We start from the raw sequence: 23,408 nt of genomic DNA on the forward strand, positions 1-23,408 counted from the left end.
TGCAATACTTTCATCTCACCTCAATATTTACAGCTAATCTCTCACTCTCTCTGCTGACTATCTGTGTCTCGTTCTTTCTGACTTCCTCTTTCATCTCTGGCCTGCACTCTTCCTCCTTTTCATTCCTTCATACGTCTTTATTCTATCCTTGCCATTTCGGATCTGGAATGGTCTGGTTTGGATTGATTTGTTGTCTTCTCCTCTCCATCTTTCAGGAGGTTTTTCAGAGACCTATGCAGCTCTTTGTGACTACAACGGAATTGGCTGCAAAGAAGAAGTGCAGTGGGTGAGGACGCTGTACACGCTGTATCAAAGCACTTCTGTTTGTTGTGTTTTTTTAAGATACTCTTGTCTTTTGTACAATTGGGAGGGAAAAAAACTAGGATCCTTTTATGTTACTGTCCCATATCTCTCTCACTCTGTTAATGTTTGTTTCTTTTTCTCTCATCTTTCCTCTCTTGCTCTCCTTCTCTGTTCCAGGATGTTGACACCATCTACCACTCTCAGGACAACAGGGAGTTTAATTTACTGGATTTCAGCCATCTTGACAGCAGGTGAGATAGTGTACTGACATCTTAACCAAACCCTGGCTGACTACAGTACGCCAGCATGCGTTTCCTGATTGGAAAGACACAATTAACTTATGTCAAACTTACACTGCAGCAGTATACAGTACAGTCACAGTGTGTGTATTGGCTCTGTACTCCAGCACGTTGGATTTGAAATGAAGCAATGAAAATAAATTTCAGCATTAATTTGAGGGTGTTTACAGCCGCATCAGGGGGACAGGGAACAGGAAGTAACTGGACAAGTTAACACAAACTCATTATATTTGATTTTTCTCAGTTTCTGTTGTAGTCAGTGTCTGTCTGTAACCCACAGACATCAGCAGACATTTGGCATACTCCTTCGTGATGCTTTGCCAGAACTGTACTGCAGCCATCTTTGATGGTTTTTTTTCCTGTTTTAGGGGCTTTTTTCCTTCACTCGGGTCTTCAGAAAGTCAAACACCTACTGCGCTGGGTTTTTTGATGCCTGACATTGCCAATCAAGAACATTGCACTGAATGAACAAGTTTAATGATGGGTATGAATATGCAAATATTTTTCAAAAGTTTAAATGCTGGACACACGATATCTCCTTCTTCACTGAAAAGTCAATTCTCAGTGTATGCACGCTCGACGGTGCAAGTGTCCACATCACACTTGTGCTAGTTGCATACTGACTGGCTTCCAAACAAGTAGCACATAGAAACTTTCCCCCTTCAGCGGATTAATGTGAAAGCAGACTTCTAGTGTCAAACTCTGCAAACAACAGTCATTATGTACAGCGAAGGTCAAACGTCCAAGCGAAGTAACAATAAGCAAAACACATTTTTGAGTGGAGGGGGAATTGAATATAATAGTTGAACATTTCTTACAGCCATTATTATTTATTAAGTCCACCTTTCCCACACAGGTTCTTTTGTAGAAACGGAAGTTGGTTGAATAAGGGTCCTCTGTGCATTTATTAATAAAATGTCCCCAGCAGTGGAAAATAGACTGTACCCTCTTGCTGCAAGGCTACTTCCAGGGAAAGCCATTCTTATCCACTACGCTGTACAGGCGCAGGTCTTTGGAAATAAAACAGGCTATGGACAGAGTTATTTTCTTCGCCTAATCAGAGTTGGCCGAAAGGTTTGTAAAATTGTGCGTTTGCTATTGCTGGAGTTCAGTGCTACAGTTTGCCAACGGCGGTCTCTGGGTGATGGCGTACGTGACCCGTCATGTTTGCAGCATTCCTAAAACATGGCGCATGTCAAACTAATTCTTCCCTGGGAATTATCGATTTCAGAATGTTCCCAAAGTCTTCACTACGCAGGTCTTCACGACTGTGTAAACGCAATACACAATCCAGGAGCTACACTCTGCTCTTGTGGCGCAGTTCTGACTTTTCGAGTCAGTCAGCATAGCACAAATGATGTAAACTGATTTAGAATTGTAGAAGATAAGAAAGGGGATTCTGATGTGAATAGATTTTTTATTTTTATTTTTATCCCCCACCCCTACACACAATGCATTGACAGGAAAGGTGCATGCACATACTGGACATGTAGCGGAAGACACCAACTGGTGTAACTTGATCATGAATCAGTATCAGCGTGTCGCACTAAATTATTGAGCGTCATCTTTGGTCTTCTTTATTAAAACAATGTGATGTGCTTCATCCTCCCGATCCACAGTTAGTTTGGGTGCATTGTAAACAGACACACATACAGTACATGAGTTGCTCTTGTGTGTTTGCTGCGTGTCATGGGACCTGTAACTGAAAATCCATTTGCCGTTCCCTCCAATAACCACAGGTGTCGCCAAGCAACCAGGACGGAAATCTTTGGGATTGTAACTGCAACTGAAATAACAGCACTTCACCGTCACAGTTGTTGTTGTTGTTGTTGATTCATTTCAAATCCACTGGGCTAGAGTACAGACCCAAAACAATAAAAACATATCATTGTCGTAATACTTTCTGACTACACTATAGTTTTGAAAGACTTTTCCTCCTCATGATGTTTTGCAAAAAATGTTTCCCAGCACGTACGCTGCATCTCATCAACTGTCAGTCCTCTTCCTATCTGACGTTAGAGTGGCTGTTTGTCTAACAAGACCCTCCCTGGGTAAAATGTTGAGTGTATTGGTCTGTCGTTCTCTCTCTGGCTCACTTGCTGTCCTGTTTCTCTGTTCAGTTGTGTTATAAGTTTGGGAAGATCATAGAGAAGGGGAATGATAAGCTTGTCAGAGGCAGAATCTAGGGCTCGGAAACAGCTGCGAGATGCCATATGTCTTCTCCTCTACCTCCCCGCTGGTTTCTTTTTTTTTTTTTAAGTCCCCTGTTGCCTTTCCCAGACATATTGAGGAAGAGTGTACGTGTCGCTCAAGTGCAGCCGATCATAAAAAGATTTGACAGCTGACATGCAAATGGAGAATAAAACCTAGCTTACTTGTCTTTTGTTTGAGGAATGTTTTGTCCTTAGAAAACCCTGAGGCCTATGGAATTCTTTCAACTTTCCTGTGTAGAAACAATGCCGACTGGAGAGGATACATTCACACTTAAATGCGTATCTCATCATAGGAGCGAAGCCTTGCTATACTGGTAAATCAAAAAGCCATTCATAGAAGCATGATTGCAGCAGCAACTCATGAATATATTAATGTCTTTCATATTGAGAGCCAGAATCACTGCATTGCTGTTGTTTTTCCTCCAATATTTTATATAGTGTGTGATAAAGAGAAAGCCTTTGCAGGGGAAGCTGCCTGCCTATACTGTTTTTTTGGAACATCTTCCTTTAACATGTTGTTCCCTTGAGCTCTCAATCCAACGCTAAAGACTCTCCCCCTGCTCTTCCAGAGAGGTGGTATTAAAATTGATAGAGGAAGCAAAGATTTGACAAAAGTACACTAGGAATTCCAAAAAAACAATGCAGGGAAACAATCAAAGGGTGCAAATGACTGAAGAAAGGATCTAAGAATCCGTCTTTCCATGATCATGTGCCAGAGGCTATTTGTGGTGCATTACTCTTCCTCCTCTCCTTGTCCTTCCACATTTCCATCCCCTCGATCTCTCCTGATTGAGCCCATCTACCGTTACCACGAGTGACAGGGCAATGCTTTTTCTGCTGACTGCTATCCGTCTAAACATTGTCTCCGCTTATTCCTCCTGACTGAAAGTGGACACCTTTTTCTCTGGCCCTGTTTCATCCTCTTTTCATCCACTTCCTGTATTTTCTCCCCTGTAATTGTCCTCAGCTCTCTCGATCCATCTCTCTCTCTCTGACTCCCCCCCCCCCACACACACACTTAAACATGCACAGACCATGAATGTATTATTAGAACTGGATACAGGACCCAAAGATGGCACCTATTCAGTCCAATGAGAATTGCTCACCTGGTGCATATGCCAAAAAAAGTTTCCGGGTATACAGCTTACTGAATATGCGCAGTAGTGTTTGCTCCCGCTGGCCCCGCCCCCGAGTTCCTGCTGAGCCCATAAGCTTTACATTGTGATGATGTCACAGATTTTCAAATGGTTTTTCTTGGCTCAAGGAAAGTTTTACAAATACCAAACCTCCATGGATTTAAAAATTCATAATAGAAAGAATCATAATTGACCTTGTTTATAGTTTGAGCTGTCCTGTCAACACTTTTACAGACGTCTCTCTTAGAACAATGGCCTATGGGGGAAATGCTTTTTGGGCCGCAGGGGAATTTTTCACTGCAATACCCGCGAGTGGCCACTGGGCGAAATTGGAAGCGAGGCTGAGCAGTGGCGCACTATCCAAGTCTTATTATACATCCATGGCACGGACACACACACTCTTCCTGTCTCTGTTGGTTCTGTCTGGCCACTGCAGGTTGACACCATGTTGCAGAGGGGTCTGTGTCTGTATGTAATTCAAGAGACTTTGTGCTTGCATACATTTCAGGTTGTTTGTTTTTGTGTGTGTGTGAGAGGGAAATTGTTACGCCTTACACCTCTTGGCTTGACAGTCACTCCTCTGTGCAAGCACGCACACATACACATACTCACTAATAAACACTAGTCTGGACGCAGTGTCCAACTTTTCTCCAACTTTGGTTAGTTATTTCTGTTACTAAAGCAGGACAGCAGCTCCACAGCTCACTGCTACCATCTGCCTCACCTGTCACTGTTACAGATTAGATTTTAGATTAGATTCAACTTTATTGTCATTACACATGTACAAGTACAAGGTAACGAAATGCAGTTTAGGTCTAACCAGACGTGCAATAAGCAAGTGCAGGATATAAAGTGTGTGCATAAATGCAGGATAGAGCAGTATAATGAAAACATTTTATAAGTGGTACTATGGACATTGTATACAGATGGCATTACTATAAACAGAAGTATGCTGATGGATATGTACAATAATGAATTGGACTGGGCAGAACAGCAGAGCAATGAATATAAAGTAGTGCAATTTATGGAAATAGGACCTGAGTCATGGTCTGTACGTGGGTTAGATGGTAGCATTGATTTATTACAATACAGCACATTCGTACGCTTCAAAATCCAACCATCTTCTAACTGGCAATGATGTTTGGTTGGTCCAACAATCAGCCAGATCGCTGTGGAATTTGTTATGATAGCCACATGAAATTTACTGAGCCTACTGATGCTCCCCAGAGGATGAACCCCCGTTTATTGTGGACACTACCTGACCTTCCCTCAACTTTACCCACAAGCTATTTAATAATCTAATAGGCTTATTGCCATGAAATGTTCTGAGCCCACTCATGCTCCCAGGGAGACTTTGATTTGAATGACCCCATGACCTTTTCTCCAGTAACACCTCAGGACAAACTCGAACTAGACCCATTCCTGGTAAGGTCTGTGAATATCAAAATCCCAGTTGTAATTTGTAATACATGTTGGAGCCTTAAGGGTTTGATAGAAGGTCTTATTCAGATCATATTCAAGTTTAAGGCCTGATATACTCTAAAATGGACATGGATGTGAGCAACGCATGCTCGCACTGTTCTTTTTATACGCCACTGGGTGTCTGCTTAGGTGGACATGTTCACACAGGTACAGTCAGAGCATACAGTCTGCATGGTTGTAAATTTTGGGCTGCATGCAGATGTCTGCATGGGCAGGTGACAAAATTTGCACCATGCTGAACCTGAGTACACTGATTACTTTCTTGCCAAGAGTTAGATGAGAAGATCGATACCACTCTCATGTCTGTACGGTTAATATGAAGCTACAGCCAACAGCCAGTTATCTTAGCTTAGCATAAAGACTGGAAACAGCTAGCCTGACTCTGTCCAAAAGTAACAAAATCCGCCCTACCAGCACCTCTAAAGCTCAATAATTACTTCCTGGAGTCTTGTCGTGGCTGTGATGTTGCCAGGCAACCAGTGCAGACTCTGCTGGCTCCAGGAAGGAAGTCACTGTGCCTGGCCAAGAAATAGCTAAACACAAATTCATTTTTACACTTCAGTTGTTGTACAGATTAAGAAAACAAGATAGTACATTTTGATCAGTGAGCTTTAGAGGTGCTGTAAGGCGGATTCTTATTTTTATTTTTTTACCTTTGGGACAGAACCAGGCTAGCTGTTCCACCTGTTTCCAGTCTTTATCCTAAGCTAACCAGCTGCTTGCTGTAGCTTTTTTTTTTTTTGTTGTTGTTTACCATACAGATATGAGAGTTGTATCAATCTTCTCATCTAACTCTCAGCAAGAAAGCGAATAAGCATGTTTCCCAAAATGTCTAATTACTTTACACCAGCTGGCAACCCTTAGTCCATTCAGGGCATTCATATAAATGGCAGTCAATTTAAAAGGTAGGATGTTTGTGTGCATTGTACTATATAATACTCTCGGTTGAATTTACATACATGAATTTGTATATTTGAAAGAACCATCTAAATGAAATAATTCTCTAACTAATCTTCTACCTTTACCTTTACCCTTCACTGAATTTAATTTTAACCATAACCCATACCCAGCTCTAACCCTAGACTAATTCCAATGTTAATCTTAACATTATATCCAAGTCCTAAACTTAAACTGATCTGTGCGGAGAAGTTAACAGCTACAGATCGACCTGCTGTGCCAACACGTCCTCGTGTACAAGTAGAAGACGACGCACAAACACCAACACGCTGCATGACTGAGTGAGACATCATAGAGGTCAATTACATGTCCTGCTGTCAAAACATGAATCAACAGTCAGGGTTGATGATGAATCTTGACATGTGCATCATCTGCTCTCTCACACACACACACACACACACACACACTCACACACACACACACTTGAACTCAGCTGCGTTAGTCAGAATGGACTGGTCTGATGGCAGGCATGGTAATGAAAAAGGAACACAGCCTGTAGCCATTTTACTCCTCTGAGATATACTGTAATGTCCTGGCTACTGCAGTTACTGGCAAGAGCACCCTCCCTGGCTAGATTACACTCTTTTTATTCCTCTCTTTCTTTCACTTTGTATTTTCCCTATGTCTCGCTATCCTCCTTTCTTCTTCTCTCCGGGCTTATTCTCTTTCTGTGTGCCTCCCCTCTCCCTGTGTTGCTGCTTGTTTGTCAGATGATGTATAGCAGGTGTAGCAGCAGTGTGGCTTTAGTTGGACCTTGGAGGATTCTGAAACTCTCTCTCTTGCCTCTCTCTCTTTCTCCCTCAGAAACACACAGGATGGGCTGTGGGCTCTGTGTCTGTTTGTGTAGCAGTGGATGTAGCAGTGTTTGAGGTCTGTAGCTGGGATCAAACTGTGGCTTTATTGAATAATCCACTGACCCAGCCATCGATCTGTACATCTCTTTCTCTTTTTTTCTTTCTTTCTTATTCTCTGCTTCTCCTCCTCAGCGGGGCTGCAGTATCAGTCATCTTTTAGAAAGCAGCCCTGCCCATAGTGTTCTCCCTGTCACAATGATAAACTGCTTTTTACCAAACGCGGAGCAAAGAAAAAGTTTGGCCCAGGATAATTTGAATTTATGGATCAATGACATCAGATGGTTTTGAGCAGATGGAGTTTACTAATTTAAAGATTTTAATTGTATCTCTAATATGTGTGTGTGTGTGTGTGTGTGTGTGTGTCTCCACACCAGGGACTTGGCGGTGATCGTGGCATCCATTGCGTACAACACCTGGTTCACCAAGCTGTACTGCAAAGACATGCGCATAGTAACTATGTTTTTACTTCCTCCCTTATAAACCTTCTTACCAGATGTAGACAACCAATCAGTTTTTTCTTTTTTTAGTTTCCTCTGCATTAGAATAAGTGGTATCCATCTGAGGTGAACTACATGAAAACTGTCTGTTTAAAAAGTTAAACAAAGAAATTTTATATCAAATCTTGATCAATTCTAAATTGGCGAATGGAAGTACATGACATCACCCTTTTCCAACTGAGCCCCGCCCACTTCAGACCAGTGAGAAATGACAGAAATCTCTTCTGTGAAATACCCACATTTTTGTATCCTTTGCAGAAAATCTTGTGTTTATGTAAGCGTACGGTGTAGGTTGTGTCCCATATTTTGGGCCCCAACTTGAATTCATATGATATGAAGCTATTGTATGTACTTGAGGGCAATTTCATAAATTACTGCTTTCACGAGACTGCTTTAATAGTGTAAAATCTGCAATCCATTAATCAGAATTGACCGATGCTGAAACACAGATTACTGCTTGCTTTTCACTTTCCCTGCCTAGATTCTTCTTTTCGTTTGAGACGGAAACCTCTGGTCACAAGCTTCTATTTTGTTTGTCCCCAGGGGTCGGAGGTGGTGGACCAGGTCCTGCACACAGTCAGCAAGTCCAACAGTCTGGAGGAGCTCACTCTGGAGAATGCAGGACTCAAATCGTAGGTTTCCTCTTTCCTGACATCATTATCAGCCCTGCCTGTTACCTCTTTGTGTTTAATCCAATTTCCTCTTCTTTTCTTCTCCTCACTCCTCCACCTCTCAAAACACTCCTCCACCTCTCCTTTATTGTCCTTTCCACTCGCTCCTCTCTTCTCACTTCCATCTCTGTCATCTCACCTCTTCACCTTAGCTCATCTCACCTCTCCCCTCCGCCTCACCTTCCCACTCCCCTCCCTTCCTCTGCTGTCTTGACCTTTCCAATTCTGTCTGTCCTCCTTTCTCTCTTCCTCTCACCTCCCTTAACCTCCATTCTTTCATCCAATAAAGCTCCAATAAAGCTCCCTGCTGTCTGCCTGTGCCAGGTGTATTGTTTCTCCACTGAAACATTAGTGAAATTTTAGGCTTCACCTGGCAAGACTTTTCACCTTCTATGCATGGCTGGTATCATTTAGCAGAGCAGTTTCCTTATTTGGTATTAATTGAGATGAATTGGCTGCCTCAGAGCAAGATGATTTACTGCAGCATAATGATAAGTTTTTATATTTTACCTTTGTTAAATTGCTTCCAATTATAGAGGGCAATTTTTATTAGCGGCTCACCACAGGCACTGCACCAAAAGCTGACAGTGAAGTGAAGAAAATACCCAAGTACCTTTTTATACTAAGTGAGTAAGATACTCAAACGGTACAGTATGCCTGTTAAGGTGTGTGACTTAAATATGTAATTTAAAGTGAATTTGCAGGCACAAATATGAAAGTACAGCACAGTAAGAAAAAAAAATGTGAGTCTTGATTCATAAGCATTTTATTCCAAATACTTGTTTACAAGTACAGAGGAAAGTAAGTCGTACTAATCCTGACTGTGCGCGCTCATGCTTGGAAGAGACATTTCTTAAAGTGAAGAGGGATTCCCACCAAATAAATCTTTGGTATATTATGTTTATGTGACTTAGCTGACTTACTTAAAGCAGCCTTAATTGATTTATTTTTTTTTGTCCACTTTGGGGAAGCGGAACAATTTGTAAACATAACAATGACGTATTATAATCTCATAAAGTTGTTCTGGCTGACATGTTGGCAAACAGTTGCCTTTTACACATCCTACAGACACAAAGCAACATAAGCATTGTGTTTCTGTCCACCTAATAATGTTAAGTCCAATATTCACTCTGCTTTTAGCTCTGTTTTAGGTCTCCACTAACTCCTGAGGGGGATATGTGGCTGTATAGCTGCTAAATGCTCCACAATGTTCACCACCTAACTTTGTATGTCTGCTATTTGGTGCTAGATAGGTAATGTACAGTGGGTTAATCAGAGCTTTTTCACTAAAAACAGCTGTCCGCTGCTGCTGGAACCAAAATAAAACATTTGCAGGTAACAAAACCAAAACAATGTACTGAAAGACGCTAAAAAAGCCCAGGAGAGCTGAGCCCCAATTTCATGCATACAAGGCCTCCAGAGCTCACACATCATTTGGAAGAGGTCCGCCTTCAAATAAAATTTTATATAACCTCTTTTGTAAGGCTGGGTATCTTTTGAAATTTTGATACCAGTACCAAAATGACACTTTTTTTATATGAACACCTCAAATGAATTAGTGTAGCCTACAGGAACTTTGCATTAAAAAAGTTAGCAAAATTAGCAGCTAGCAAAATTATTATTTAAATCAGGAAATATCTTGTCAAAGAATAAGTAAAACAATTTAGAATCTCACCAAGTATTTATTGCAATCTTTCAACACTTTTATTACATTTTCGATATTCGATGCTAAAGACTTATTTCGGTACCCAAAAAGTTTGATTCCCAGCTCTACTTTGTCTTTCCATCCCTGGTCATACAGAAGGTGACATTGCGCATTTTCAAAAGCCAACTCAACGTTTACTGTATGTGTACATCTTAATTCAACTTCCTTTACATTCTACCTTTACAGCACAAACTTACTTCAATTTCATTAAAATTTCTGCAAATGGACAATACTGCTGCTTGAGTAGGATTTTTGGCTCTCATTACCAAGAGGTGTAATGGTGAAACTTTATCAGGTGCATTCATTTGAATTAGGGAAATCTCTCTAGCAGATTCTTTGAGACCAGTATTGAATTAGCAATTTTTACAGAAAATTTTATTTTCCTTTTTAATGTTTTGTCTCCAGGGATTTTCCGCAGAAGATGGCGTCAGCACTGTCAGAGAACCCAGCCTCTGTGATTCACTCTCTAAACCTGGCTCATAACACGCTAGACAACCAAGGTAGCGGCCTGGACTCTGTGAACTCTTTCTCCCTCCTACTGCTGTCTTTCTCAGGGCACCTCTGATTGTTCTTTTACTTTTACTTCGCAGCGGCTTTTGTTTGCTTTCAAAGAATTCAAAATCAATCTCTATCCTCACAGAACCCTTATTTTCTGTTTCTGTTTGTTTCTCTCTTTTTCTCTCTCATCTATCTTTCATACTATATGTCTATGAGTGGTCCTTCTCTTTAGAGAAATGCTCTTTTTTTTTTTTTCAGTCTCGCCCACAACTGAACCGCTTGTGTTTCTCAATACACACACACATATAGAGAAACATACATTTTAATTGTCTGCCTCGCTGTTGTACAACAGAGCAGAAAGGTGATAGTGGTTGAAATATTACGAGTGTGAAAGAGGCACAGGGAGAGAGTGTGTGTACATGTTTGTATGCCAGGGTCAGGCTTTGCATGCATGCCAGTATCACTCATTAGCTAATTTCTGTCCTCCTGTCTGACACATGTCACTTCCACTCCCTTCAATAGATTCTAGTGCTCACACTTATCGCCCTCTGTTTGTGTTGTGTTGTGTGTGTTTGTGTGTTTTGACAGTGTGCAGACTCACTTTATTGTAATTACAGCCACAAAAGTGCTGCAACCTTAACCACCATCATCACAACAATAACCATAATCATAGTAAAGAATGTCCTTCAGTGCTGTGCCTGTTTGCAGTGATTACAGTGTGATTTTTATGCCTTTCAAAGTAAAAGTGCTGTACATACACATTAATAAAACCGAGAAAGCCAGGGAGATGTGGGAACTAGGTTTGACACTACAATCCATCCCATTTTTAATAAAGCAGAGCCTTTCATATTATTATCATCATGGCTGCAATATGTTTAATCAAGTTACTGAGCTGAAACTAGTTGTTATGTAAGCTGGCTTGGCGTATGGTATTCATATGGGTTTGTCTCTGCACTGGGTGTGTGGGAGAAAGTGAGATTGTAAAGTATGTTGGTGTGATGTTTTTTTTTTAGCTGTAATATACTTGTGGATATAGCAATGAATGTGTGTGTGTGTTTTGAAGGGGTGTGTTGAGAGATGTTGCATTTTTAGCTTGATGTTATGTGGCACAACTCTGTGTTGGCTCATATCTCTTCAAGAGTGGATGGGTGTAAGGCTGTAAGTAACGATTATTATCAAGCATGTCAGTTATCTCGATATATTGATTCATTGTTTGGTCTGAAAAATGCCCATCACAATTTCCCAGAGCCCAACGTGGTGTCTTGAAATTGCTTGTTTTGTCAGACCAACATTCCAAAATCCAAAGATTTTCAGTTCACTATCACAGACGGCTGAGAAAACCAGCAAATATTCTCATTTGACAGGCTGGGTGCAGTGAATTTTTGGCATATTTCCTTTAAAAAATGACTTGAACAATTAATCATTTGTCAAAATGGTTGTCGATTTGTTTATTGTAGATGAACTAATCAATTAATCATTTAACGTGTGTTTTTGCGATTAAATGAGACCTTTATCGTCTCTCCTCTCTCCTTATACCAGGAGTCTCCAACCTGATTCAACAAGTGTGTCGCCTCAACAAGGGACTGCGCCTCCTCAATCTCTCCAAGACCTCTCTTTCCTCCAAGGGTAGGAGTGCTCATATGACAGACAGCAGCCTCTAGTGGCTGATGCTGCACACAAACACATATTTCTACTATTCTTAAATGTAAATGAAAGTCCAAATAAATGGAGCTGGTACAAAAATGGTGTGTCTTGCTCAAAGACACTTCAGTAGAGTGGAAGCTTTCTGTTAAAACTGTGTTTGAACTCTTCTTCTATTCAGGAAACAGTCACTTGAACCATAATGCTGCCCTGCTGCCCCAAATGCAGTTTTATTTTGGCTGGCATTTACTCACATAGATAAACAGATGGACCCATGCATGTGTACAGTGTGATCCATCTACCAAATGATAATCAGGTCAGAATCATCAAGTAGTTGATCTGTTTTTTTCCCCCCCCTAAAATCCTATGTAGGAATTAGTGCATTGTCCCAATTCTATTGCTCTTTTCCCCAGACAAAACAACCATCCACTAGTATCACAGCAGATTCAAAAGGATCATACTGATACAGATGTAAATCCATACATTAATAGCCTGATCTTGATAGCATTTTTGGTCATTATAGCATTTTGTTGTTGCATTTTTGATCTTATCGCATTTATGGGCAATGACGTTTATCTGATTTAGCTTATATGATGATTTTATTTCTTATTGAATTGCAGAAGAGTAGTATGCTGCCCTACAATGGCAAAACACAGTAACTACATATTGTGTCAAAAGTGTGTTAAGAACAATCTGGGTTTTTAATGTCTGTTTTACCATATAAAAATATGTTTTGGGGGTGAGTGTTAAGATGGCTGGTGAGATAGCCATGGCTAGCCCTTGCTAAAGCTGAAAATAAATTTTGCTTGATTCATTTTTCCCTAGCTGTTATGTGTCATTGAAAAATATCCTTTCTGATGAACTGGTAATTCACTTTGTTATTAACATATCTAAACGAGGGAGTAGCTAAATCCACACATTGTGGATGGAAAAAAACAGCTAAACCCCTCGCTTAAGCTAGCTAGCATGGCAGAGTAGCAGTAACCATTTGACTCAATGGAATTCACGTGATTTGGTGTGGTTAAGCTACCTTTTAAATCACATATTTAAAAGTATTAAATTGTACATTTATTTTATATCGATTACAGACAAAATTTAGTTTATTTTTTTTAAACAAACTATAGTTTATATGGAAAAGAAAGCTAAAAGAACACATTTGTTTGCCAGTTTGTAGATACTGCATTTTCCCCTTGCATTCTGGGAAGATTATACAAAAGCACTATCTGCTTTTTTTAAAGGTTTTTGGCAGTAATTTGGGAGCTAAAATAACCAATCCAAAAGGGCATAAAATGGAGGCATTACAACCTTTCTCTCTGTTACAATTTGCTGGACACTTCTCTGCCTCTAGATTACTCCTCTCTGCCTTTTGTATGGCAGTATGGCTGAGAAGGTGTTGAATGTAATTATAAGGCTGAAAGTGTGTGCCGCAGACAACGACCTCGATACCCTGTTAGTGCACATTATGAATGGGAAAACTACACTAGGTGTAAAGGCAGTGGGTTGACACAGTGATTCAGGGGAAATGCAGTGATGGTGCTGACCTTGAATGGTGGGTGTTGGTATGACTTTGCAGGGGCTGAGCATTTTTTATTGAATATTTATAGATCTGTCTCCCTCTCCCCCTCCTTCCGTCTGTCTCTGAAACACCTACACACATGCCGACACAAGCACGCGCACACACATTTAGGCCTCACACACACGTGCTTAAGCCATCTCTGATGTGATCAGACACAGGCAGATATACTGTATCACACATGGTCTCCCACCACCTTTGCTCCTACACAGACTTGACATTGTCACACAGACCGTCTCCACTTCCAGCAGAATCAACCAGCTGATAGATTGGGGTGGGGGGGTGGGGTGGGGGTGGGGGTGGGGTGGGTGGGGGGGATTAGACACCCTGTCCCCTCTTCCCCTCATTTCCTTCCTAATCGCTACAAATTAGGGATGAAGAGCTTAGCGCCTTGCCAGCTTCAGAGTGGCACATGCAGTAGCTGTCTTCTTCCACACACACTCCCCAGTGCTAAAGAACAGGAGAAATACACTTTGCGTAACTGCTGGCTAAAAACGATGATATATCGAAGAGTGAATAGCACAAAGAGTAATGATGGTTGTAGACTTGTTTTATTTGTTGCTGCTGCTAGATATTTCTCCTGTGTTGTTATTGTGTGTCTATATTTAATCCTCAACTTGCCATGGCGTGCTGTGCTTTGCGTCAGTGTTGCAGGGTGAGGATTTTAATGAGGGGTTCCATCGGGCCTGTGGGTGTAATTGTGCAGTGATCTGATTTGAGAAAGTGATTTTCTTTTTGTTTTGGCTTTCTGGGTACACATTGTTACTGGGTTGGGTTGGAGACTGGCTGGCTGCCTCCAAAAGCTCATTTTATACTAGCCTGCCATAAGAGCTTGTCCTGCTCAATTATTTTTTGCCACCGAGCTTGCTCACCCTCTTCCATTATGTAGTTTTGTATTCATTAGTTGCTAATAAGTCATGTCCAGAGTATTAGATTGGCCCACTGGAAAAAAAGGATGATTATAATATGATTAAATGACTCAAGGATGCAACTTGTTTATCAAACTCTGTATTCCTTTTCCTCTATTGATTCACCTCTATCCTGTCTCTTCCCCCCATTAGGTGTGGTTTCTCTGTCCCAGGCGTTGTGTTCAAGTGACGACTACTCCAATTCTCTGCTGCATCTGGACCTCAGCAAAAACCCTGGGGTTTTGTCTGGAGAGGATGCCACAGTGAGGGACACACATACAAACACACATATAAAGTGCCTATAAAAAGTATTTGACTGGAGAATTTGCACCAACTGTTTTGCACCAATCTCGATGAACCAACTCGTAATATTTGCATAGATACGGCAGTAGATGGAAACACAGCAACAAACAGCAACCTGGTGTTGATGTTGTAAAACTGGTGTTTTACAGCATTTAATCAAGGGCAATTTAATGTGGCAACAGAAAAAGAGTATGTTTATGATGATATGAAAAATCTCAGTTTTAGTCTCATCAGGCCAGTTGACTTCAGAGTCTCCCACGTGCCTTCTGGCAAACTGCAGCCGTGATGTCATGTGAGTTTTTTTCACAGTGGCTTTCTCTTCACCACTCTCCCATAAAGCTGCGACAGGTGAAGCACATGGCCAGCTGTTGCCATCTGCACAGTCTCTCCAGTCTGAGCCTCTTAAGTGTGGAACTCCTTCAGAGTTGTCAGAGGTCTCTTGGTGGCCTCCTTCACTGTTCTCCTTCTTACACACTCACTCAGTTTTTGAGGACAGCCTCTCGGCAGATTTTCAGCTGCGCCATACACTTTCCATTTCTTAATGATTTGGTTCAGCTGCACTCCAAGGGGTGTTCAGTCAATTTTCTTGTGTTCATCCCCTGACCTGTGCCTTTCAATCGCCTTTTTGTGGCATTGCTTGGAGTGTTTCTCTGTCTTCATGGTTTTTCCACGATACTGACTCACCAAAAGTTGGACTTTCCAGATACAGGTGCTGTTATACTACAATCAACTGAAACGTCTTTTTTTTATATATATATATATATATATATATATATATATATCTCGCATCTCGCCCATCTCCATTATTACCAAGTGATGGCAACATCAGGAGAAAGGAACATGAGAAACTAGAGAAGTACCAAGGGCTCAGAGAAGAGCTGGAGAAGGCCTGGAAGCTGAAGGCGACAGTGGTGCCCGTGGTCATCGGAGCACTTGCGGCAGTGACCCCCAAACTGGAGGAGTGGCTACAGCAGATCCCTTGAAGAACACCAGACATCTCGGTCCAGAAGAGTGCAGTACTGGGAACAGCAAAGATACTGCGCAGAACCCTCAAGCTCCCAGGCCTCTGGTAGAGGACCCGAGCTCGAAGGATGAGACCACCCGAGGAGGGTGAAGGACGAAGTATTTTTATTTGTAATTCATTTACAAATTTACAAATTTAATTTCACTGGGGCATTGAATGGTATTTTTCTGTTCAACAGTATCAGAAAAGCCACATTAAATCTACTTTGATTCATTGTTGTAATACAATAAAACACTGTACTGTATATTTGTGTTTATATATTTTTCACATTCATTCTCTAAAAGACACTCTCGTTCTTCCCATGCAGAACCTGTACCTGTTCCTGGCCCAGCCCAACTGCCTGGTCCATTTGGACCTGTCTGGGACAGACTGCACCGTGGACTCGGTTTGTACTGACCATCTCTGTTACAGTCACTATCCACCCATCGTTGTCTGATCTCATCTCTTGCATGGGAATCAGGCCAAGAAACAGAGAGGGCTAGAGTCCTGAATACGAAATGACCACCGCACAAAAACAACGTAACCTCAGTTGACTCAGTCTTTCTTAGAGCTCCTCTGTGCATAATGCTTTCAGTGATGGTAAAAGCTCTTAGAAGGCACTACAGTAGAAATGTATAGCCTCTTATGAATTATACAAATGATACATTGTATGAATAGCATACAGGAGCCAGTTGTTTCATGCGTTCACATCTTTGTCACTTGAGATGACTTTGTCTGTGTTGTTACTGTGTCTAAATTTAGCACGTCTGCCAGTGTGACAAAACGGTGTCTTGCCGCATTAGCAGATACGCTAACAGCTGAAAGGATGACAGAGCTTTCTCTCTGAAGGAGTTCAGTGACCACGCTCGAATGTGTCTGCCCCTGCTGGTTACTACTGAGATGGCAGTTCTTCCTGGTTCACTGTGAATACACAAGACAAGTGTAAAAACGTTGAAAGTTAAAAACTGAACTCAGCATGTTTTTAGTGTCTGTCTCCCTCTGGAAGATGTAGATGTTTGTGAAAAGTGCTGGCTGAACTGGAGGTCACATTTATTGTTTATGCCCAGTCGCCGCTGCTTTGTCAGTGCTGCGTTGCTGCTGACAGGATAATGTACAGTAGGGACATACAAGGTCGGATAGAACAAACATAAATAGCCATTTTCATAGTTTTTTTTTCAGCTGCTGGGAGGTCAGAGGTCTACTCTGAACTCTACTCTTGCTCAGTGACACCTCAGCAAGGGTGGGTGCTTGCTGACATGGAAGGTGGTGTCTGAACTCCACACTCCCTATCTTGCATTGTTTCCTGTGACTGCTTCACACTAAAAGCCACCCTGCGTTTTGCCAGTTGCTGTGAACTAGCAGCAGTAAGAAATGTCTGAAATGTTTTAATTTAATACGACTCTGATACAGCTGTAGCAGAGTAAATAGCAAAACATGAAATTGCAGTCTGTGATGCTGGATTACACACATGCATCGTTTCCTGTGAGTACCTCTTACGTGTGAAGGCAATTTGTTATCCAGGGCGGGAATGGCGGACTCCCCCACTAACAATGAAAACTACCATATACTGTAAAAAGGTAATCATAGAATGTAAATACATTTAATGGCTATTTTTGGAAAAATGCTGGCCATAAACAATATGAATAACGTGGATTTTAAGAATTAGAACTTTATAAAGTATTGGGCAGTTTAAAGTAGTTAAAAACAGCTCCATCTTGACCAACTACAACAAAAATGCAGCTCTATCATACTAATAATACTATAATTTATGTATAACATTATGAGGGGCCATTCTGTATAGTGAGTATTTTACTTTTGTTATTTTGCTAATTAACACTTTTACTACTTTAATTTTACTTACATAATATTTTAAATGCAGACCTTTTACTTGTAATAGAGTTTTGTTTTTGTTTTTTTACATTGTTGTATTACTACTTTTACTTAAGTAAAGGATCTGAATACTTCAGCACCTGGTTTTTCCTTTCCACAAGTCCTTGTATTTTACTTTACTGTGCCTGTGTTTGCTTTCTTTCCTTGCTGCATAAGAATCCCCCTCGGGGATCAATAAAGTATTTCTGATTCTGATTCACTCAAGCACTTTTAAACCTCTAGGAGCAGGCAGCATGTCAAGCAGGTATCTGTCTCAGGAAGGAATAGTCCACCCCGTGAAACTAATCCTTCTCCCTCCCCGTAAATGTGGGCCATGAATTTTGTATTGAATTATGTGCATGAATGGAAGTCATTGCATCTACTCTGCTTTATTTGCAAATTCTCAAACTTTGACTCCCCCTATTTCTCTTTAAATCTCCCCTTGAGAGTAAAAGAGTGTGCTCTGTGATAGCTGCTCCATGTCCTGTTTTACTAATTGTCGTTTATCCTTTAGAGAGAAACTGTCTTAGGGAGAATTTGTCTTTTTTAGTGTTGGCCTGTTGGATTGAATTATTAATAAGTTCCTGTTTTAATCTGCGTTGATGTACTGACAACGGTCGATTAGTCAGTTTGCATGATGGATCACACTGCCAGGGAAAAATGGATTTGTCTGATATTTTAACCTCTCACAAGCGATGAGATGCTGCTTAAAGTCTTACAAGAAATTGGGTTTTGATGCCGATCATATTATTCTAGAGCTCTCTCCCGTCTAACAAACACACACACACACACACACACACACACACACACACACACACACACACACAGGATTTTATATATATATATATATATATATATATATATATATATATATATATATATATATATAAACACACCATACTTAATTTTCTACACAAGTTTTGAGTGTCTTTTTTTCCATATTTAATGTGAAACTTGACATTTGATGGATATTCAGTATAACAAATTGAAGAATGTAAGTAATTATTTTTTTCCCCTGGTGTGGTTTCAGCTTGACTTTGATTCAGAGTAATACAATTACACTCCTTATTGCCCATTTGGTCCGGCTATCGGGAATTAGTAGACTTTCTCTGACAGATGAGCACTTTCCGTACACACTTTGAAAGATTGGTAGAAACATAGTGTCTGCTATATTTCATTCTGCTGCTGGAGCTTGGGAGCATTAACTCTGAAATGGGCAGGAACATAAAGACACTGTTCTTTTCCAACTATTAGGGCCTAAAAAACCTAGATTTGTGTTTTTTCTTTTGAAAATATGTCTTTTATTTTTCATTTTCATCATTGCCCGTTAAGGGTATAGATTTTAATTTTTTAATTTTTTTGAAAAATCAGAAATATGTACATCAAGTATAAAAAAAGCTTGTTAGTACTGAAGCATCAACGCATACGCAGCATTTTGGTGTTGCAACTGGTCAAGGTGGAGCTAATTTGAACTACTTTATATACAGTTAGGTACTTTAGTCCCGTGGTTTCCAACCTAGGGGTCGGGCCCATCCAAAGGGTCACATAATGAAAATAATTTTTTGGTGGAAGTGCTAACAATTCATTTTCATCTGAATCATGACAAGGTGTCCAACTAAACGCTGCGTTTCCGTAAGGACTCACAAGCCAAAAATGTTGAGAACCACTGATTTGATCTTTAACAATGCATAGTATTTTTTAAGCTTATCACGTGTTGTTTTATGTTGAATATGAATCTGAAAACTAACCAGCAAGTGCCATGCTAAAGTGCACACAGTAATAATGTAGCATCCTACTTAGTATTCGCATCATATTATGAACAAATTGTCAAAATTTGTTTGTTTTCACCTGCAGAAAGTGCCATTTCAGAGAATACACGACATTCACCTCCAGATGATTCCATGTCCCTTGGCAGTCACATACTGCAGAGGCTCAGTACACTTTTGTGTGGTTGTATAAACTTAATGACAAACGTATTATCTTGTACAAACCCTAACCATATGGTACAAAAAGGATCGAATAAATCCAAAAAGAAATAGCAGACTGTGTCCTGATCCAACCAGTAGTAACATCTCTCTTTGTTCTGGTCCATTTTTTCACACACCAATCTGCAGAGTCAGGCTTCTATGAAATTCTATGTTTTAACGTCATCTTATAATGCTAGCATGATACATTTAGGGGAATTTTTTATGGAAGAGGCCAAGAAAGTAATACAGTAGCATCGTTTTTTTAGTGTGTTCGGATTGCATTTGTGTCAGGTTTAATCTGTGCTGTGACCATTTGAGCAGTGTTTAAAAGCCAAAATAACTGTTATACAACGCAGTCACACAAGCTGTAGTGAACATAACAGAACCCGTTTGTCTCTCTGTTTCTCTGCCAGCTGTTTGGGGCCTTGCTGCGAGGCTGCTGCGCCGACCTCTCCTACCTGAACCTGTCCAAGAACTCCTTCTCTCACAGGTGGGCGTTCACCTCGAGTGTAAATCACTGTTAAAGCTTTTTTTTTTTTTTTAAAGGAAAAAACACATTTGTTTTCTTATTCTGACTCAGCCAAACAGCTCTGGAGGAATTCCAGTCAGGAGGCGTGGAGCAGAGCGAGCATCGTCATTTATTTTCTGCTGTAGATTAGTGTTTAGCCCTGGACCTCACTCACGGAATTATCGTGCGCGCTCGGCTCGCCCCCCGTCATTTGTTCTGGCTCACTGAATATGTACATGTGTGTGTGTGTGTGTGTGTGTGTGTGTGTGTGTGTGTGTGCGCAGATTGTGTTTACGTCTTTCTTTAATGTGCACATGTCTCTGTTTGCTAACAAGTTTTCCATCTGTCAAGCACTTGTTTGCATGCCCACAAGTCTTTTTTGCGTGTTACGATGTGTATGTGTGAGTGGGGGCGTCTGTGTGTGTCTGTGTTTACCTAGCTAGCAGGCAGAAGAGGCTCCTGCTCTCATCATGTCGTGTCCCCCAGGAGCCCAGGAGCTTCCCTGCTCAGCATATTACATTACAGAATTACAGAGAACGAAGTTGGTGAAAAATGAGACTAATTTTAGACGGGAATTGTCGTTCCATTCCCCAGGCTCCCACGCCTGCATTTTTTCCTTTTTTTATCTACTGTATCTCTCAATCCGTCTTTTACTTTTTGCATCTGTCTGGCTGCACATCACATTTTCTTTTTCATCTTTCCCTTTCCATGATTGTTTTCTCCTCTCATATCCCTCTCTTCTTGCTTACTGTCTCCTTCAATTTATCACTCTCTTTGCTTCCTTTCCTTTCCTCTCCTCTTTCCTTCCTCCTCGTTCTCCGCTTATATTCCCTTCTTCCTCTCGTCTTATCACTCATCCTCCCTCTCCACATCATCCCCTTTACCACCGCTCCTTCTCCTCACATCCTCCCACTCCTCCCCTCCCTCCTCCTCCTCCTCCCCCGTCTTCCTCCCTTTGTTCACAGTTCATCTCACCTCCTGCTGGTCATGGGGTCTTCTGGTATTAAATACACGCTGGCTCAGTGCTGCCGGTCAGAGGGCTGCGGTGTTGTGGTGACAACATGGAGCCACAAAGCTGAACCGAGCTGATAAGGACCGCCAGGCTGCCGCTCATGAATATGGAACGGACTGCCTCCGACCTCCTTCACCCATCACACTCACACACCAGAGTTACACACACACACACACACACACACACACACACACAGATGTGGCACTTTGGAGAACAATCAGCAGTCCATGTAGATACAGTTTCACATATATACACGTGCAGTAACAAGCAGATACAGCTCTCTGGAGAGTGTTTTGTGAGAGAGACAGTGACACAGTATCTGCTTATGCGACAGAAGCCATTCTGTATCCGCGGAGTCCTGACAGGCTGTATGCTAATCATTACAAATGGGTCAAAGAAGAGCCGGTGTTCCACACACTGGGAGGTTATCACAATTGCAATGACAGGGGCTTGTAATGCAGCTGCCAGGTTTTCCCTCACTACTATCTTAATGTCTTCATCTTGGTCTTTTTTCTTTTCCATAGTCACTCACTCCCTTATGAACTTTTCCATTTTTTGCCCCTCATAACTTAATTTTCTCTTCCTTTTCCCCCTTATTTATCTCACATTTTCTTTTAGTCTTTTTATTCCTTTTATTCTCGCTACATGCAGTTTTATCTTTTAAACAAGTTTACATGGTTTATCTGTGTGGGGTGAATGTCAGATTATTATGAAAGACGTGACTCGGCCAACCATACATTTGCCTAATCTCTGGTAAAAATGTATATACTGTAGTTCAAGGAATTTAATGATTTGTTTTTTTGACCTAGTGTGTGTGTGTGTGTGTGTGTGTGTGTGTGTGTGTGTGTGTGTGTGTGCGTATGCAAGGCTTGAAATTAACACCTGCCGAGAGTCTTGAATTCAATTCTGATGGTCTTATTTTAACAGTGCAATCATAATCAGTATAAACCACTGGGTCATGTGCACATGGACAATGAGGGCTTATACTCACAGTGCAATATGCACAAAGGAATTTGGTGAAGTGGAATAGAAATTAGAGGGGTGTAGTGATTATTCATTATATTCTCAGCCAGTCACAATACTGCTCTCATACCTATTAAACAGCTGTGCTAAACACATGGGCACATGATAAAGTTGGCTCAGTATTCAGAGTGGAGAGTGCAGAGCAGCTTTTCAGTTATGATGTCCTAGAGCTTCAGACATAATACCAGTATGCTGCTAAAGGCAGGTGATATGTCATTTTAGGCTGAATTTGCATTAGTGGAGATATTGAAAGTCAGGTCATGTTGTTATATTTCTAATATGTAATGGTGTGGGGGTTTTATCTGGAAAGGAAATGATATGCAGCCTAAATCTGAAGTTAACTATTTCTGTAGCAAATAAATAAAATAAAAAGATAATAATAAGGAAAATTGGTACAACTACAAAATGCTACGTTTTCTGAGAAAGATTTGTGTGCTCACATCTGAAAATTTACAGTTGAAACATTTGAAATTTAAATATCTTAATATGTTGTTTGAAATGTCTTTTGTATGGGAGTACGTTGAAGGAGTTGATGTGTCCGTTAAAGTTTTCTCCTTTGAATGCTTACTTTTCAGTGTTTCCACTGACACTTCAAGTGTCAGTTAAGGTTGAAACTCTGAAAGTAGTTCAAGTGTCAGTGGAAGTTGAAATGTAATCATTAAAAGTAGTTGGTGTGTTGGTTGATAAAGGATTGAAAAGATTCAGGTTTCAGTGAAATTTGAAGTGTTTGTGAAACTGCTGAAGTCAGTTGAAGTGTAAGTCCTGAAAGCATTAGTCGATTAAAATAAAATTGAAAGGAGTTGAAGCATCAGTTGAAAAGAAAGAACTTTAAATGATCTGAAGCATATATTTGAAATATATATGCAAGGCAAATGCCTTGTAAATATTATTTACAACCAAAGTATGAAATGCTTCAACATTTGACTTCATAATACTTTTTAATGTATAAAATTTAGCAATAATTTTGTGAATCAGCAATCGTGCAG

General features: G+C 40.7%; 1 protein-coding gene across 5 annotated transcripts in view; it reads left to right on the forward strand.

Annotated features, from left to right (window-relative positions):
• The window catches only part of carmil3 (capping protein regulator and myosin 1 linker 3), a 76,964-nt gene that overhangs the window by 19,484 nt on the left and 34,072 nt on the right, over positions 1 to 23,408 (forward strand). For all 5 annotated transcript variants that reach the window (XM_044218799.1, XM_044218802.1, XM_044218803.1 and 2 more), the window contains exons 7-15: positions 216 to 286; positions 481 to 554; positions 7,619 to 7,694; positions 8,285 to 8,373; positions 10,523 to 10,617; positions 12,155 to 12,241; positions 14,891 to 15,000; positions 16,372 to 16,449; positions 20,293 to 20,369. In XM_044218799.1, the coding sequence (XP_044074734.1) occupies positions 216 to 286; positions 481 to 554; positions 7,619 to 7,694; positions 8,285 to 8,373; positions 10,523 to 10,617; positions 12,155 to 12,241; positions 14,891 to 15,000; positions 16,372 to 16,449; positions 20,293 to 20,369 (757 nt within the window). The remainder of the gene's footprint in view (positions 1 to 215; positions 287 to 480; positions 555 to 7,618; positions 7,695 to 8,284; positions 8,374 to 10,522; positions 10,618 to 12,154; positions 12,242 to 14,890; positions 15,001 to 16,371; positions 16,450 to 20,292; positions 20,370 to 23,408) is intronic.

This window comes from Siniperca chuatsi, linkage group LG13 (genome assembly GCF_020085105.1).
Source record: "Siniperca chuatsi isolate FFG_IHB_CAS linkage group LG13, ASM2008510v1, whole genome shotgun sequence".
Classification (NCBI taxonomy): Eukaryota; Metazoa; Chordata; class Actinopteri; order Centrarchiformes; family Sinipercidae; genus Siniperca; species Siniperca chuatsi.